Source organism: Desmodus rotundus, chromosome 6, assembly GCF_022682495.2.
Source record: "Desmodus rotundus isolate HL8 chromosome 6, HLdesRot8A.1, whole genome shotgun sequence".
NCBI lineage: Eukaryota > Metazoa > Chordata > Mammalia > Chiroptera > Phyllostomidae > Desmodus > Desmodus rotundus.
Window position 1 is genome coordinate 39,574,303 of NC_071392.1, and position 19,306 is coordinate 39,593,608.

Genomic DNA, 19,306 nt, shown 5'->3' on the forward strand with positions numbered 1-19,306 from the left:
TAGACAAGATATTCGTGTCATTTTTCTCTCTTTGATCTGGGGGCATTTAGCATTTTAAGAGGGTTTACACTAAAGTTTCATTGGCTTTATAATTTGTAAGTGGGATTGGGAGGGTGGGCATAATGAGAGCGAGGAAGGAGAAGAAAGATTTAAAGGCACTTTAATTAATTATTTGCACTAATATAAAATCGCTGTCTGTGGCCTTACTTTGCCAGAGAGATAATAGAATGATCTCTTCTCTCATTTCTGCAGTATCAAGTCATGGGTGGATAAGATGCAAGAAGACCTCGTCACACTGGCGAAAACAGCAAGTGGAGTCAATCAGCTTGTCGATGTGAGTAGAACCTACATAAGCTTAATCTTTTCTTTGATTTGAATGCAGTTCTAACTTCTAGGAGCTGTATTTCCATATTATAAATAAGATAGGGTTTTTTTCGTGTGGATCTGGTAGTGAAATTCAGAGAGAGAGCCTCGGTACTGCTTGTTACTTTGAAGAGGAAACATCATCGCTAACAGTTACAAAGCTTTCTCAGCACAAACACTTTCCGGTTTACAAACAGCCCTCACTTCCATGAGTGCGTGTGATACTTAGCCTCCCCTACAGTTCAAATGGGATGTCAGGTTTCCATTCTTCAGACTGTGTTTTATAATCTCTCACGTGGCGGTGACTTAAGTACTGTGATGAATTCTTTTCAATACCCTCAGTAGAACACTTCTTCACTCTTTGAGGGTAGATTTTATTTTAAAAAAGAATTGAAAAGTGTTTACAACCGTGTCTGGAGTCACTGAGTTTACAACCATGTCTCAGTGAGTCGCTGAGATGGGTAATGAAGACTTGGAAGTGTAAGGAAAAGAGTCACTGTAAACTATGGTTTTTCTTACGATGTATGCGATGGCTATGAAAGTCACTCAAATGATTTTTGAAAATGATAATAGTATATAAATATTTATGTAATCTTAACTAGGTTATTTTACTTGGGTAAGAACGTTCACATTGTAGGTTTTGTTAGATTTTTTAAGAATTAAATGTCAAGAGTCTCTGTAAGTAATGTATTGTAACAATATGAAAGTACTTTTGTCTTGTGTTCTTAGTGATGCAGTGAGGCCTTGTGTTTTCCAAGAAATGTGGTGCAATGTAGCAAAGCAGTTTCATGTATGACATAATCAATTAAGCAAATAGTTGAAAAAATATTCCAGAAACTGTTTACAGAACAACTGTAGGTTTCAATCTAACAGTATGTTGAACAAACTTAAATATCTGTGAGATGAATATACTTGGAAATGAAAGGTGTTTCTTGTGAATAGCAATGATCAAGTGTAGTTCTAGTCAACACATAATCTGTCCCAGCCACTGTGCAGGCTACCAAAGGTTGACAGAGATAGTGCCTCTCCCCAGAGAACTGGCGCTCTGCTAATCAATAATTTCTACTGTGTGGGAGCAAAGATGCCTGAAAGCCCCTGGAAGCTGGTGCTTGAGATCCGCAATGATTTATTGTGGTGAAATGTGTAAGAATCTGAAAGTGTGTAGGATAATAAGTGAGCCTCTATGAAGCTGATAGAGTTTGTGCAATGAGAAAAAAAGAAACGAGAATTGACAGGTTCTGGTTAGAAGCTGTATGACTCTCTTTATTGACAGATTGAGATTAAAAATAAACTGCGCTGGGAGTGCGCCTTCACTCCTCCAGTATTTCTTCAGCCTCAGAAACCACTTTATTGGCTGACCTCATTTTTACTTTCGGTGTAAATATGTGAACTCTCTCTCACTGAATCTGCTCTTCGCAGTGAATCCTTAAGTAAAAAAAAAAAAAGTCTCACCTGATTTCCACTATGCTTTATGAAGTATAGATTACTAAGAAGAGTGTAAAATTGTTAAATGAATAAATGGCTTTGTCTGAATATGGATAACAGAATGGAGAGGATGAAAGAAAATCCCCACAGTTTTTCTGTTTCTGAGACATGTATCTAATTACAGTGACAGGAAAAGGTCCAATGAAAGAAGTATGTATATACATATAACAAAGGATGGGTGCGAGATAGAACAGAATTCATTATTGGAAAAATAATTTGAGCATTAGGGCACATGAAGCGTGTCATTTTATATAGACAGATGATCCATATGCCTCTCTGCTTTTCCCTGGAGAGAAGGTTCATGTCGGAAGCCAAAGAGGTGCCTTTATTTTTGGCTATGGAAATTTAAAGCAGAGACGGGCTGAAAGATGCCAGGGTTGAGGGTGAACTTGGAGATGAGATTGGGAGGCCTGGATACATGAGGAGGACCAAAAGTTGAATAAGTGGAAGAACTTAACAAGGTCCTGATTTGAACTTCAGTATTGTGGAAATGATGATAATTTATTTATTGTAATTGTTTTTACTAGCATTGCAGGATAGAATGAGCATTTTACTTGAGTGATCGTAAACAGCTGTAATGAAGCAACATAACTGAAATAAGACATCTTTGCAATTTAATAAAACTTGCTTTATAGCACTATAAGATATCAGCTCAAGGAAGATTGATAGATATTATTATATGAATTCAATACTTTAACTTCGTGAATGAGAAATTTGTAAAGTTACCTGCTTAACTTCTGTTAAAGATCCAGCGTGAATAGGCTTCAGTGGTGATATTACCCTGATGCATTTGAGTTTTGTGTTTTTCTTTCCTTTTTAATTTTTATTATTTTTTCCATTACCATTTAATCCCCTTATATACCTCTTCCACCTGCAATCACCACACTGTTGTCCATGTCCATGAGTCCTTTTTTCCTTTTTGCTCAATCCCTCCATTCTTTAACCACCTCCCCCACCTTAGCTGTCATCCTGCTCTCTTCAAGTCTGTCTCTGTTTTCCTTGTTAGTTCAATTTTTTCATAAGATTCCACATATGAGTGAAATCATATTGTATTTGTCTTTCTCTGACTGGCTTATTTCACTTAGCATAATGTCCTCTGGGTCCCAAAGGGTAAAACTTTCTTCTTTTTTTTACGGCCCAGTAGTATTCCTTTGTGTAAATGTCCCATAGTTGTTTTATCCACTCATCTACTGATGGACACTTGGGCTGCTTTCATAGCTTGGTGATTGTAAATAACGCTGAAATGAACATAGGGGTGCTTATGTTCTTTCAAATTAGTGTTTTGGGTTCCTTCCAATATATTCTCAAAAGTGAGATCACTGGGTCAAAAGGCAGATCCATTTTCATTATTTTATTGTGGAAAACCAGGTATCTTCATACTCCTTTCCACACTGGCTATACCAGTCTGTATTCCCACCAACAGTGCAAAAGGGTTCCCCTTTCTCCACGTCCTCACCAACACTTGTTGTTTGTTGATTTATTGCTGATAGCTATTCTGATAGATATGAGATGATATCTCATTGTGATTTTAATTTGCATCTCTCTGATGATTAGTGATGTTGAGCATCTTTTCATGTATCTATTGGCCCTCTGTATGTCCTCTTTGGAGAAGTGTCCTTTGCTCATTTTTTAATTGGGTTTTTTGGTGTTGAGTTTTATAAGTTCTTTGTAAATTTTGGATATTAACCCCTTATCAGATATATTGGCATATGTTCTCCAATTCTGTGGCTTGTCTTTTTATTTTGTTTATGTTTTTCTGTGCTGTGCAAAACCTTTTTAGTTTGATGTAGTCCCATAAGACATGTCTTAGTGAATTATTCCATTATCTAATCATTAATTGGAAGGTAACATGTCCATTAACTGCATATGCTCAGCTGCTAAGTAGATGAAATAATTCAGAGAAGAAAAAAATAAAATTGAGGGAAAGAGATAATAATGTATTATGATTTTGCTTAGTGAATTTAATACATTAGAACCTTTTCAATACAACTGAAGAACTTAATTTGTTTTGCATTAGTTCAAGAACTGTACTAAACACTTTGTGTTCATTGTCGTATTATTCCGAGGACACCTTGTAAAGTGAACATCGTCATCTTTAATATGTATGAAGCAATTGCAAGATTAAATTTTTGGTACAAGCTACATAACTACTAAATTGGATATAATTCCAAAATTAAAAAAAACCTTGTTGTGCTTTAGAATATAAATTAATATATTACCTTTTTGTATTGCTATTTGTATTTCGAGAAGGTAAGCAGATCCCTGTTTAGGTACGTCGTCACCATGGTTATGCTACTGCTATTTATTTATTTATTTAAAAATTTTTATTGTATTTTTTTCTATTACAACTTAGTCCCCTTATATACTTCTCTGCCCACAAACACCATTCTGTTGCCCATGTCCATGAATCCTTTTTCCTTTTTGCCCAATCCCACCACCACCTAACCTTCTGCACCCACCCCCCCTTAGCTGTCATCTTGCTTTCTATTTATGAGTCTGTCTCTATTTTGCTTGTGAGTTCAGCTGGTTTGTTAGATTTTATATATGAGTGAAATCACATGGTATTTATCTTTCTCTGACTGGCTTATTTCACTTAGCATAATGTGCTACTGTTCTCTTAATAAAAAATACAAGTTAGATAAAGCCAAAATTCTGCTACCAGTTATTCACTCATGAATATATCACTTGAATTACTTTAGTAAAAGAAAGTATAGAAGGAAATTGTAAAGTGAAAATTTACATGCAGAATGTAAAGTCTTCCATTATTGTTGGTATGCACAGCAATGCTTTTTTTGGTGTGTGTATATCATTGAAAGGATTGCTGAGAATGGTACAGAAAATCATTTTTCTTGGTTTTGTTTTATAGTCTTTCACCTGAAGAAAATATACTTATTTTCTTCCAGTTGATAGCTTTGTTATCTGGCCAAGATGTTTCAGCTCAATAAGTTGTTAAGATTGATGATATAATCCATGTAAAATATTTATTGACCTGTAAACAAAACTCAAGAAAGGTCGCTCAGTTGTTGTATTAGTTGAGGGTGTTGTATTTATTAGTTGGGGTACAGGCTGAGCCAGTGTAACAAAGAGATAAGATAACCGTATACTGTGTACTTTTCTCATGTCACCGTCTAGTGGTGAGCAGCTTAGGCTCAGCAGGTTGGCTCTCGTGTCCACAGTATGTGGCTTCCACTCCTGGGTCCCAAGTGATTCCTTCAGTTGCCATTATTTTTCAGTCTGATGTCCAGGGAAAGAGACCAGAGAAGCAGATACCCATTCACTTCAAGGGTAAGACATTTGTCCCCAGTTTGGTGGCTCAATTGGTTGGAGCATTGTTCCACGCACCAAAATGTTGCAGGTTCAATTCTAGGTCAGGGCACATACCTATTTTGTGGGTTTGATCCCTGGTCAGGGCTTACATGGACGGCAACCAATTGAAGTTTCTCTCTTACACTGGTGTTTCTCTCTCCCTCCTGCTCTCTCTAAAATCAATAAATAGTCCTGACTGATGTGGCTCATTTGGTTGGGGGCCATCCCACAGAGTCAAAGGTTACCCATTCTATTCCCCATCAGGGCACATGCCTGGGTTGCAGGTTCGGTGCCCGGTAAGGGTATGTGCAAGAGGCAACTGATGGATGTTTCTCTCTCATTCTCTCTCACCTCGGTATTTCTCTCCCTCTCTTTCTCCCTCTCTCCCATTGTCTCTGAAAATAAATAAGTACAATATTTAAAAAATAAAACAAAATCAATAAACATATCCTCAGGTGAGGATTAAAAAAGGGGTGAGACGTTGTGCTTACATTCCAAAGGTCAAACTCATGGAGTCATTAGCTGAGTGGCCATATACCAACTCTGTCACAGTGGAAGGGGGTGGAACCAATAGTGGGTGACAACTGGCTGTCTCCCCCTGATATGTATTATTTGAATACAGTCCTTATAAGAACTGTGTCTAAGAATGAATTAAAGATAAATTAACACAAAACGGATGTTGTATTTATATATTTTAATCCATATAAATTAAGAAAAATAGAAAAAGATCCCTGCATTTTTAAACAATCTGAGTTATAGAATATATTAAAAGGCATTTTTTTACTTTTAAACACACACATTCCTTTAGTTACTATACTGGCAAATGCACAGGCTAATCTTCATATATCTATTAATGAATAGATAATATTTTAAAAAATTAAAGTGGTCTTACTGTTCTTAAAAACAAGTCTTAAGTTCTGAAAACATTGACCAACAACTGTCTTTTAATTTAATTTGTTGATAAATATTTCTTGATGAAGATACAGCTAATTTTGTTCAATATCCAAATTATCAGATATTCTAAATCAGTGGGTTCTATAATAGTAAGAATCTGCTTCACGAAAACATTTTCTAAAAATAAACTAGTGAGTAGAAACTACTGTTTGGGTTTCTGAGTCTACAAAAAGTTGTATCAAGACAAAGGTCCACAAATATGTCGGAAATCCGCACTCACTACGTTCGACCCTGGCCTGAGGACACCACCACGTGATGATGTAAGCAACTTTTCACCATCGGGGAGTGGTGGTGCCTCCTTTGTGCACCGTTTTCTTTACATTTTCCCCTTTCACTTCAGAAGTCCAAACTTTTCTCATAATTTCATTTTTATTACAAAAGAAGTAATGGATGGTATTTACACTTGATTAAGTCTTCAGGAACTTATCTGTAATTGGAACATATTTAGTAGCTTGGAAGCAGTCCTGAAAGCTGTGTTTTGAAAGAGTTAGAGTGCCCCCTCATTTCGAATTGATCTCTGTCTCTGTCTCTCTCTCTCTCCCCCTCCCCCCCTTCCCTCACCCCCCGGAGGGCACAGCTGGGGTCAAGGGGCCGGCAGAATCTGGACTGAGGTGAGGCAAATGATGTGCTGTGGCTGCAGCATTTTAGGAAGCCGTGCTCTCTGAGCGTCAGAGTGAGAGTAGCTCTTGAAATTTTGCGCCCTAGGAACCTCGCTTTCCTCACCCTAGTCCCAGCCCTGGGGCCCAGGGTGTTCAGAGCTGTGTATCTTCTGCTGTCCGAGGCTGCAGGCATAGACATCACACTAATCCCAGGCCTCTCACTACGTTTTCTTCCCTGCTCCTTTCCTCTCCTAGGTATAATGTTGGGTCTTTGCTACAGCTTTTCTGGATGCTTTCTCAGCCTCCTAGGCTGATCTTGTAAGAAACAGTGGAGATTCCTGAAGTGTTCACAGTACATATATTCATTTTGAAATAGTCATTTGCCTCCCACACTATGCGACGTTGCTGCATACTTCCCTTCTCCTCAGTTGCCTTCTCTCCAGTTATCTTCTGATAATGAAGGATGTCAGGGGGATCCAGACTTTTTGATAACAGAGGTTATTGTAAGACAATCGAAATGAGGCATGTCTCCTGGTTGTTATAAAGCTTTTCTTCTTAATGGAAATTCTGCCTGGATTTCTACCACGTTAGTCCAGAGCATGCAAACATTTTCAAAAGTTTGTGGAGTAACTTTTCTTTTAACCTGGAAGTTTATTTTCAAAAGCAAAATCAGTCTGCTAAGGCATCGTGATAGCACTCCCTGGCTTTGATTCACCATTGTGATTTCGTAAGTTAAAGTTATTAAAATTGATACCTTCCTATTTCAATATTCCCTCAAAAGTGTACATATGAAATGTGTCTAAATATTGAGCATTCAGCTCTCTTAATTAGTTGGTATTTACACAAGGGTTTGGAGTGAAGGATTTCGTTAGTGACTCCTGGGGCGCACTTTTTCTTTCCCACTCTGGTCACATCCTCTTATGTAAATAGAATGTTCATTTTCTAGGTGGTAGAGAGTTTAATATGTTAATTTATTTGCAAAAAACGATATGCTAAAGCAGATTATAATTAATCATTAGTGATTCTGACTAAGGAATTAACAAGATGCAGAGGCAACAATAATGGTGGGAATCTTTTTTCTCCTTTCCGTAATGCTGCTAAGTAGCTGGATGATACTAGATTTCCCTTTACCTGCTTGTCAAGTGAGACAGATAGTAACACTCTCCCTTCTTCGCAGAAATGTTGTAGGGGTAAAATGGAATATAAAATGCAATGTGATAGCAATAACAGATGCTATGAAAATGTCAATGCTTATTTCTCTTTAAAATGTAGGTTTATATTTCTATTATTTTAAAAGTAATATAATTGTTTTTAAAACCAATACTCATATAAGTACTTTATAAAAGTAATATAATTACTTTTCAAATATATCTTATTTATTTCACATGTTTTGGTTTTGTTCAGTGTTGCCTGCCTTCCTTCCATGATGAAATGTAACTAGTTACCATAATAATGTAGGCAAATTGAGATTATCATTATTTTATGGAAAGTACATTTTCCCCCCCTAAATACAGGGAAATCTGTTTTGATTGCAGAATGTACTGTCAATAGAGATAGTGTGGACTCCCTTTACTCACTCACTAGGAATGTTAAAGAAGCTGTATATGTGTTTGTTTGGTTTTTAAAAGTGATTATCTTTTTTTTCAAAGACAATAAATAAAATGAACTCTAATGGGGTTTCTGATCTTACGATGGCTTTGAATGTTTTATTAACATGGTTTTAAGTGAAGTACTATTGGTTCACACACACTAATAGCGAAAGACTATTAAAATGTTTTCTTTTTTGCTTTACCAATCTGTTCCATTATCAATCGATAACAGTCTTAAGTCATGCTGGTATTTGAGGGATAAATTATTATTCATTGTTTCTCCAGGTAGCCATCTATTGACTTGGTAATACTAATTACAGTGAGAGTGACAGCGTGGCCGTGCTCTCGCCTGTGAGCTTCACAAAGGACGAGGAAGCTAAAAACTCATGGAAGTGATACGGCCAAGGGTTAGCTGCTTCTTTACAATGAAGATGAATGGCATGAAAGGCCATTATTTGTTACCGCACACTCTCAGTGTGCCACATGTAATTTTTATGCTTTTTCCCTGAAGACATCTTTAATGCCTTTATATAGAAGGCAGCGGTTCTGAGCCTGGGGCAGTTTTGTATCCCAGGGGGCATTTGTCAGTGCTTGGAAACATGGTCACAGCTTGGGGTGGGGGAGATGAGTGCTACTGGCATTTAGTGTGTGGAGGCCAAATACGCTGCGAAACATCCTGCAATGCCCAGGACATCACCCCACAACAAGACTGAGCTTGTCAAAATGTCAGGATCCGTGAGGTTGAAAAACTTAAGAAGGACAAGAATTTGAGGCAAGAAGACATGTATGGAACTCCTTAAATTAATGGAAATTTGTGAAATGACACATCAGTATTAGTAGGTAGCATTTTTTTTTCTTTAGAAAAGCCACTTGCTACTAAGATGGTTAAAGGCAAGTTAAATGGCTGCCTCTAAAAATTCTTTTGTTGGCTGTGAAGTGAATTTAGGTCATTTGGGGTTAGGAACTTTAAATAAGCATCTCCCTCAGCACATGGTTAATTATTTTTTAATTTAGTTTTAGCAGAATCAAGTATGATCTCTTCTACTTTTAATTAATTACACATGAATTTTCTGGTTAAAATATATAAACAATTCATATATAGTTCTGGTTATGTAGAAGAAAATAGGCTAGGTTATTAATTTATCTATGGAATTAAAAAATACCAAACAAGTAGATAGCTTCTTATACATATCTTAATAGTTTTCTTGTTTTTATTCTAGGTATTTTTAAACATACACTTATAATGTATCTTATGTGTGAAATGTCTCCAAACTTAAAATCATGTTCTTACTGTGAATCATTTTCATGCTCACCTTATTCATTGTTACAGTTTCTCTTCCAAGAATGACCCGTAGTATTCCACTTACATTTCTAGTTCAGTACAGTCACCATATGTGTAGGATGGGGAAAGTGAACAAGTTTTCACTTGTTCTCTTCCTTCTTACACCTTTAATGTGTAGCTCAAAAGTGTCCTCTATCAAATTCTCAATAGAATCCTGGTTTGAGGTAGTTATCGGAAAGTATGCACTATAAATTTGAGAATATGGCCAAGTGTACATGTGTGTGTGTGTCTACATGTATAGTATGTATAAAATTGTGCATGTGTATGTATTTGGATGGTGCTTAAAATAAATGAGCCTGTGTTATATTTGAATTCCTCTTATGTACTAAATGCTGAAATAGGCACTAGAAGGTCTGAGCTAGCTATTTTCAGGCTAAAATACTTGGGAGTTGACTACATAACAAGGTAAAAACCAACACTGTGAAGTTTATAGCTTTTCATAATAGTGTCCCAATTAGCTTTTCAGTTGTTTTCCAATAATTTCTTGTTTTACACAAATTCTACTTTTCTCCCTCCTTTATTTATTTATTTCTTTACATTACTCCAGAGTACGGCTATAATCCCATTGTCTCAACTATCATAACCCAGGTGATTTTAATTTCCTCTGAATTCTGAGGGCATAGCTTTCTGTACTTCTTCATTGGAACACTAATTTTCCTATTAGTGTTAACCCTTTTCCTTCTATCTATCATTACCCTGTTTTCTGTATTTAATCTAATTATCATTTACATGTTGTATTTATACTCCATTATGTAACTACATAGCACCTTACATATTCTTGTTGTTTTTGGTTTAAAATAAATATTGATTTTAAAATACAAGGAGACACTTGTTATAAGTCAGCATTCCAATTCCTAGTAAAGCCTGCTGCAGTAACCTGTCTCAGTGGCCATTAGCTAGTTGATACCATCAATATTATTGAGTGCCTGCTCTGTGTGTGCACTGTACTGTGTGCTGGGCCGAACCAGTGGACCAAACAGGCGAAAATCCCCATGTTCTTGAAAACTGTCTTCTCACACTGTGATCTCTCTGGTGTTCTCGTGCGTTGTCACGTCTTCCTTGTCCACTCTTAGGACACTTGCACTTACAGTGGACTCACCAGGACAATCCAGGATAATCTCCTTATTTGAAGTTCAGCTGATTAGCAAAACTTCATTTCATCTGCAAACTTAATTTCCCTTTGCCATGCAACAGCATATTCACAGATTCTGGGTTTTAGGATGTGGGTATCTTTGGGAGACTGTGATTTTGCTTACCGTAGCCGTCACTTCCATCACTCAGTGTCTGAATACTGTTTTCTTCCTGTTAGTCTTTCCACGTCTGCTTCTACTTCTGTCCTTGGTACATCCGGAGAGTCTGATTGGCTCAGTGTACTATTGTTTATACAGATCTTTTGTACTTGGCTCCTTACAGGCAACTGATTAAGAAGTTAGCTGCTTGCAGGTCTGATATGTTCTAATAGAATTGAGCAAGTGGCAAGGTCAAGGTCATACATTAAAATAATGCTAACCATTTAGAAGGAAACTCCTAGGTCTCCTCTTTCATCAGAAACTGTCAAAGAGGAAACTTGCCTCATAAAGATGACTGTGGGCATTGCAGAGATCTTGAATGCTTGTGCAGGACAATTTCCATGGGAGGGAAGTGATTGTACCAGTATTGAGGGAAGAAATTGTCAAAATTTACATATTTAAGTTTTAATATGCAGAAATTTAACTATGTTTCTCTTTAGGGTACCTAAATTATGAGCTGCCATTCTCTCTCCCAAGAGAAGAAAAATATTAGTCTCAACATTTCAAGGTTATCTCTTCTTAGTTTAAAAGATTTTGTGATCAATTATAGATTTTTTAAAAGATTTTATTTATTTATTTTTAGAGAGAAGAGAAAGGAATGAGGAAAGGAGGAAGAGAGAGAGAGAGAAAGAGAGAGAAAGAAATCAATGTGTGGTTGCTTCTTGTATGCCTCTTGCTGGGGACACGGCCCACAACCCAGACATGCCCTGACAAGGAATCGAGCCGGCAATGCTTTGGTTGGCAGACCTGTGTTCAATCCACTGAACTATACCAGCCGGGGCATCAATTATATATTTAATAAATTTCAATTCCCGACTCCCTTTCAGTATTCTCTAATGTTCTTGACTTTGCTCCTTGACATCTGGGTGCAAGTGGAAACTTGTATGACAGAATGTCTAGTGTATTTGCTCTTTCCTATTCACTTGGCATAGATAATGAGTGTGATTCCTACAAGAACTTGGTCAGTCTCCTCATTTTGCTAAGGAGCTCTCAGCTCTGGGTGGTTTTCATTGCCATCCTCCAGCTGGACCTCTGCTCCCATTGTCTGTCTCCCATTCTCTGCATCTGGGTCCCCTGGTTGTACCCTGAGGGTAGTTTCCTAGCAGAGATACTGACCCATTAATCTCTGCTACCTTTCTTGCTCATTCCATGAGGCTTTTCTATTTCCCTACATCCTGCTGAAGCCAACGGAAATTCGGAGAAGAATGATATTGCAGACTCACTTTGCCTAACCATGCCTCGTTACCATTTCACCTTTTGTGGGTCTGGACAGTGGTTTGTTTCTTTAATGATTTGAAATGGGACTGAAACTCCCTCTACTTGATATTCTAAAGCCTGAATCCCAGTGTTCATGCTAGTACAATGGCTAATTGAATTTTTTTTTTTTTTAGGTTTCTTAAAGTGACTGGTATTAGACAAGCTGCCTGAAAATGATTGCTAATATAATCTGCTATGTCATTCAAAACTTGGAAGCATATCTAGCTTTCAGTGAGCATCTCTGGGGTATCTGAATTATGGCATAATACTAAGTATAATGATTTCTGAAGCACTTTTAGGTATATTTATTAATCAATTATTTCAATGAGTGGTGTCACCTTTTAGGTATTACATTTTTAAAATTATGTTTTATTGATTATGCTATTATAGTTGTCCCAAATTTTTCCCCCTTAACCCCTTCCCCCCAGCACCTCTCTCTCCCTCAGGCAGTCTCCACACCATTGTTATGTCCCTGTGTCATGCATATAAGTTCTTTGGCTGCTCCATTTCCTACACTGTACTTTACATCCTCATGGCTATTCTGTAACTACCTATTTGTACTTCTTAGCCCCCTCACCTCTTCACCCATACCGCCATGCCCCCTCCCATCTGGAAACCATCAAAGCATTCTCCATATCCACGATTCAGTCTTGTTCTTGTTTGCTTAGTTTGTTTTTTAGATTCAGTTGGTGATAGGTATTAATTGCCATTTTATTGTTCATAGTTTTGATCTTTTTCTTAAATAGGTCCCTTTAACATTTCATGTAATAATTTTTTGATGTTGATGAATAATGGTCCTATAGTTTTTTCTTGTCTGGAAAGCTCTTTATCTGCCCTTTGATTCTATCATGATATCTTCGCTGGGTAGAGCAATCTTGGCTGTAGTTCCCTGCTTTTCCTGATTTTGAATATTTCTTGCCAGTCCTTCCTAACCTGTAAAGTTTCTTTTGAGAGATCAGTTGACAGTCTTATGGGCTCTCCCCTGTAGGTAACTAACTGCTTTTCTCTCGCTGCTTTGAAAATTCTCTCTTTATCTTTAAGCTTTGGTATTTTAATTATGTGTCTTGGCGTGGGCCTCTTTGCATCCATCTTACATGAGACTCTCTGGGATTTCTGGGTCTGCATGTCTTATTTCCTTCACTAAATTAGGGAAGATTTCTTTCATTATTTTTTCAAATAGATTTCTAATTTCTTGCTCTTTCTGTCCTTCTTCTGGTACCCCTAAGATACAAATGTTGGAATGCTTGAAGTTGTCCCAGAGGCTGCTTATTCTATCTTCATTTCTTAAAGTTCTTTTTTCTTCTTGTTCTGATTGGTTGTTTTTTGCTTCCTTATGTTCCAAATCATTGATTTGATTCTCAGCTTCATCCCCTCTCCTGTTGTTTCCCTGCAAATTTTTCTTTATTTCAATTAGGGTGTCCTTCGTTTTTTATGGCTGAATCATTTTTATGCTGTTGAGGTCCTCACTAAGTTCCTTGAGCATTCTTGTAACGAGTGTTTTGAACTCTGCATCTGATAGATTGCTTATCTCCATTTTGTTTAGTTCTTTTGGGGGAGCTTTGATCTATTCTTTCATTTGGGCCATGTTTCTTTGCTCATTTTGGCAGCCTTCCTGTGTTTGTGTCTTTGTATTATGAGGAGCTGCTATAACTCCCTATCTTGGTAGTATGGCCTAATGTAGTAGGTGTCCTATAGGGTCCAGTGGCACAGCCTCTCCTATCACCCAAGCTGCGTAATCAAGGTGTGCCCTTTGTGTGGGCTGAGTACACCCTCTTCTTATAGCTGAGTCTTGATTGCTTTTAGCAGATCAATGGGAGCGATTTACCCAGGCCAGTCAGCTGTAAGGACTGGTTGTGACCACTGACCATCAATCTCTGACCTCTGTGGAGGATCAACTGTGCAGGGGCAGGGTGGTGGTGCTCCAGCATGGCCTGAAGCTGTCTACTAGGTGTGAAGGCCCTGGGGTTTCCTGGTTGGAGGAGGACAAGGTCATCCCTCACCTGTGTTCTACCTAGGGCCACCCTGCATGAACTATAAAGCAATCTGTGATGGCTGCTACTTATGCTGGGCTTGGAGATTTCCAAGCAAAGCCAAGCTTAAATATTAACATTTGAGGTTATCTTAAATGTATTACTCTGGAGATTATCTTGAAACCGTGGACTTAATTAGAACAAAGAGGCTTAGAAGTTTCCATTGAAAATGCTAAGGGAACCATATTCTCTCTCGTCATCACCACTGATCTTTGTCTGTCACTGTAACGTGAAAGCACATTAAAGCCAGTTAATTAAGACCGTAAGAAAGAAAGAATGTACAGGTGACAAATATTCTTTTGTTGTAACTTGCGCCAAGGACGTCAGGGGGAGAGAGGGCTTGAACTATGGTAAGTTTAAAGCATACTCGTGTATCAGTCAGGAGGAAGAAGCATCCTGTCTCGGAGTCTCTTTATGTGCTGCATCCTTCCTAGCAGAAGTGGCAGCCCGTGTCACGTAGCATGTGAGATGTTGACATGTGATTTGAATGAAGTTGTGTTTGGTGCCAAAAACTTGTATTATTTCCACTATGATGCTGTTCTTCTGGAAAAGGACATTGGATAAAATGATAAAGCAGGTATTTTGTAAGGAAAAAATACTAGAAAGAGGAAAAGAAAAGATACTTAAGATTCTTTAAAATAGTCAGATGTTAGCATGCAAAATGGTGTAGAAATGTGGTTTATTTTAGTGGCAGAAAACAGTATAAATTTATGTACATTATGAAATAATGTTAAAAGTTCATGTGAAACTTTCTACTTTGAGAAGTGTTTATAAAACATGTACCAGTAGACTTTTTTGAGAACCTTCTCAAACTTCATGAAACAAAAACTACTGTATTCTTTAAAATCAGAAGCAAGAGTTAGTTCTATTGGTGGGGCAGTTATGTGCTTTAAATTCATTTTTATTACCAAGAAAACATTTCAAATGTTTTATATGTAAAAAGGACAGCAGGATGTTTACATTGGGGATTGAGACTTAAGCTTTCTTAACTTCACTTATTTAAAGTTAATTTGCAAGCTAGATCTTGTCTAAGCATTTAAAAATATACCTAGAAACAGAATTTGAGAGAATAGTTTACATAAGTTTGAGAGAAAACTTGAACTAAGTGTTTTTCTTCTGATTTATAGTCTTTTCATTCTTTAAAGTACCTATGTTTCTGTCATATGTAGGTAGTAACTTAATAAGCAACATTACTTATAGTACATAATGCAAAGTACAGACTACGCATCCTGCGCTAATCGTCACCAACTCTGAATTATATTGTAGTCCCTCTACCAGAGGGAGGAGGTTAGAGGAGAGTAGACTTCATACAGAAATAAGATATTAATGGTTCAAACACAGCTGCCTTTCACACCAATTAGCTATATTGGTTTTACTGCAAAGAACTAAATGTCCTGGATCAATTAAAATGATGTTGAGGTTTATCTTTTTGTACCCTGATCAATGAATCTATTGAGGAGGTCATGTATCTGCATGTCATCTTAGGCTGAAATGAAAGAGGGAGCCTCGAGTTGGATGCATTTCATCATGGGTACCCTGGGTCTTTACAATAGAGCTCGGTAATCTGCCCCGCAGAAGAACGCTCAAGCGATCCAGTAGGACGCAGGAACCCTGGATGAAACTAAACGTGGGGATTGTATGTGACTAACTTACTGTGGTTTGAGTAGTTGGAATGAAAACCTACAAGATCAAAATTCAGATGAGAAAAGGCATACAACTATAATTGAATAACAGTAAAAATTTTTTTAAAAAAGCAGAAAAAAAATTCAGATGAGTATTGGAAAAACCTCATATCCCGAATGTGTCAAACAATTTTAGGAGTAAAAGTTTGATTCAGATCTTTTAAAACTATTTTTGTCACTTACCAAAATTAACTTTATGTAAAGCTAACATACTCTGTTAGAAACAAATTTTAGCGTATGTATCTGTGGCTATTTGTAACAGTATTCACCGGTAGCATCCCTCCTCAGCTGGGACCAGGCTGTAGAACCTGTTGGTAGTAACAGAATGCTGGAGCTGTGCCAGAAAAACAAGGTTGAACTGGTTCCCGCATGTGCCTGGATTGTCTTTCCATAAAATGGTAAAAAACTGCCAGGCGCTGGCTTTCAGAGATGGTTTAGTCATGCATGTGTAGCCCATCTGTTGGACGCATACGGGATTTTCTTCTCCGCTGAGCCCTCCAGCCACAAACGTGGTTGCTGGTTCTCCCCTCCCCCCTTTCTTTAATTTCTTCCTTTCCCTCCGGGAGCGTACAGGCTCTGAAGACCAGGTGCATCTGATGTCGCGCTAGGGAAATCCTCCCTTTAACACTGATGTGAGCCAGAAATGCAGTTGAGTTGTTCTTTGGCCGCCTAACTTACTTTCAGTATAGTTTGATTCAGCCATGTAAAAACAAAACAAAACGTTCAGTTTGATAATAAAAATATTTACACAGTTACAGTTTTAACTAAGCTTTAATGTAGACCTTGATGACCTCCAACTACTTTTCTGTGCAATGAAGCTCCCTGTGTCACCTGGATGAACCTTAGCGGGGGCTTCATATTCGTTCATTCATTCATTCTCTCTCTTCCTTTCATTTAGTAAGGGTTAGCAGCAAGCACTTTAGCCTCAGGGGTTACAGCAAGGGAAGACAATGGGAAGACTCTTTCAAGATACTATCGTTTACCCCTCTGTCCTACCTTTGTGTACTTCACACATCCTTCAGGTTTGACCTTGTATACTTCAGTTCTCCAGTTTTCTAGAATGGCCTGCCTTTAAAAACAAAATGTTGATGGCAGTTAATACCTGGTTTTAAGGATAAACGCACAATTTCAGGTCACAAAATTGCATATACAAACCATTTTTGTACAAGATGTTTTTACTGTTGACATACTATTTTGTTGAGCTGGTGGTCTTTTAGCAAACTAATATTTATATCTTTATTTTTGACACACCTAAACTCTGAAAAGATCAAGGTATAGTGGGTTTTTCTAATCAATTGTTGATGATTTTTAAATACATTCTAATGTGAACTTATGAACCAAATAAGCAATTTTTGTTCTTAATAATTTTCTTTTGCTTTCACACAGATTTATGAGAAATACCAAGAATTGTATACTGTGGAACCAAATAATGCGCGCCAGCTGGTGGAAATTGCAGCCAGGGATATTGAAAAACTTCTAAGCAACAGATCTAAAGCCTTGGTGGTGAGTTTAAATTGGTTCTGCTCATTTTATTCTGTTACTTACTATGTTCCATGCTTTATCTGGAGGTTTCATTTAGTATGCTTTCTTTACCATGGAAACTGTTCATCTAATATGTTCAAGAAAGGTGAGATACCACGGTTTCATTGCATTTTTAAAATAATCAGTTAGCTTATTAGTTTATTTTTTGTGTTAGGTGATTTTAAAATACAGGAATGGTGTATTTAATTGGTACATGTATCCATTTTTATATATATATATGTTAAGTCACGATGCATAATAATAATGCTTAAATTTACCATACAACATAAAACCCACAAATATTGCCAACACCCTTAGAACTGCCTTAGTAGCGCTCTCCTGTCCGTCACCCTGCCTCCCTGCCAGAGGTGGCCAGTACTCTGGATATTTCATCACTTATTTCCTTGCTTTTTAAAACTAGCTGTGCCTCAGATAAATGTTTTGCTCAACAACATATTTGCTAGTTTGCTTGTTTCTCACCTTTATTAAAATCACACTATACATACGTAGTTCTCAGTGGCTTTTTTCCATCAACATTGTGTTTGCACGATTTATCTGGATGTTTGTATTTAGCTTTATTTTTATTCATGGTTGAATATTACTTTATGATGCTATCTCAGTTTCTTCATTTATTCTCTGTTGTTAAATGTGATTTGTCTTTTCACTTTCTTTATAGTGTATTTTGATAATATAAATGATTAATTTTAGTGCAGTTGAAAGCAGTTTTAAAAATTATTAATATTTTTGGATATGTGTTTTGTTTAAGAAATCTTTCCCTATCCTTAGGTTATAAACATTATTTTATATATTTTATTTTAAAAGGTTCTATGTCTTTTAGGTGTATTTAATCCACCTGCAGCCAATATCTGTGTATAATTTTAGTCTGCAATTTTTCTAACCAGTTTTCCTAGGGCCATTTATTTAATAGCTTGCCTTCCCGCTGTGAGCTCCAAATATCAAGCGAGATGTCTGGCTGGCCAGTTCCTCACCATATTCTTCAGTAGGACCATGAACTTCAGAGTGTTCTTGAACATTGACAAATTATCCAAAGTTTAGATTCAGTGTGCTATTACTCAAGAAGCTCTTTACTGGATTTCATTGGTATTGCAGGGACTCAGACAACATTGTGAATTGATACCATTATGATTTTTGTCTTTCTATTTATAATCATGATAATGTTTTCTTTAGCAAATTTTTATGGTATTCATAAAGTTTTAATTTTTTTCATAATGTTATTATTTACCTTCTGTTAGATATAATGTCAGAGCTTAAGTTTCATCCCTCTTATTCTATAAATCTCAGCACTGTTACAGGTGTTTATCCCAGGACTACTCAGAATTTTCTGTTCACTTATCACTCATACTCAGAGTTTTAGCTTACTATATTATATATATGTATATATAGATATATAATGTATATATATGCCAATATATATAGATATATGTATACACATATATATGTATACATATCTCTCTCTCTCTATATATATACAGGCACAGAAATTTCCCTTTAATTTTTGGGCAGCTATAAGTCTTTATGTTTCTTCAAATATCTAGGATCTTGTTATAATGTCATAGGAGGGTTCTTTGGAATATTTGATCTGCCCTATTGCCGGAAGTTAAAATATTTCATTTTTAAGACATATATAAGTGAGTACTCTATGATGAGATAATATTTCATGACTAGAAGATTCAAAACTTTATTACCTTCAATTTGGGGTATGTGATACCATTTTTAGGTATTGTTTATAGATGTAAAGTGTGTTTTCAATAAAAGCTTTTCTAATAAAAATGAGATACTTGTTACGTAAGTGATTAATACTCACTTAATGAGAGCTGGAAAATGATTCCATTTGTGTTGATCTTTAGCATCTTATATTTCCCCCCCAG

The 19,306-nt window shown here is 36.8% G+C and overlaps 1 protein-coding gene across 7 annotated transcripts in view; it reads left to right on the forward strand.

The window, feature by feature from the left end:
- Positions 1-19,306, forward strand: part of CACNA2D1 (calcium voltage-gated channel auxiliary subunit alpha2delta 1) — a 457,573-nt gene that overhangs the window by 79,489 nt on the left and 358,778 nt on the right. For all 7 annotated transcript variants that reach the window (XM_053926392.2, XM_053926394.2, XM_053926393.2 and 4 more), the window contains exons 2-3: positions 253-334; positions 17,283-17,399. In XM_053926392.2, coding sequence (XP_053782367.1) covers positions 253-334; positions 17,283-17,399 — 199 coding nt within the window. The remainder of the gene's footprint in view (positions 1-252; positions 335-17,282; positions 17,400-19,306) is intronic.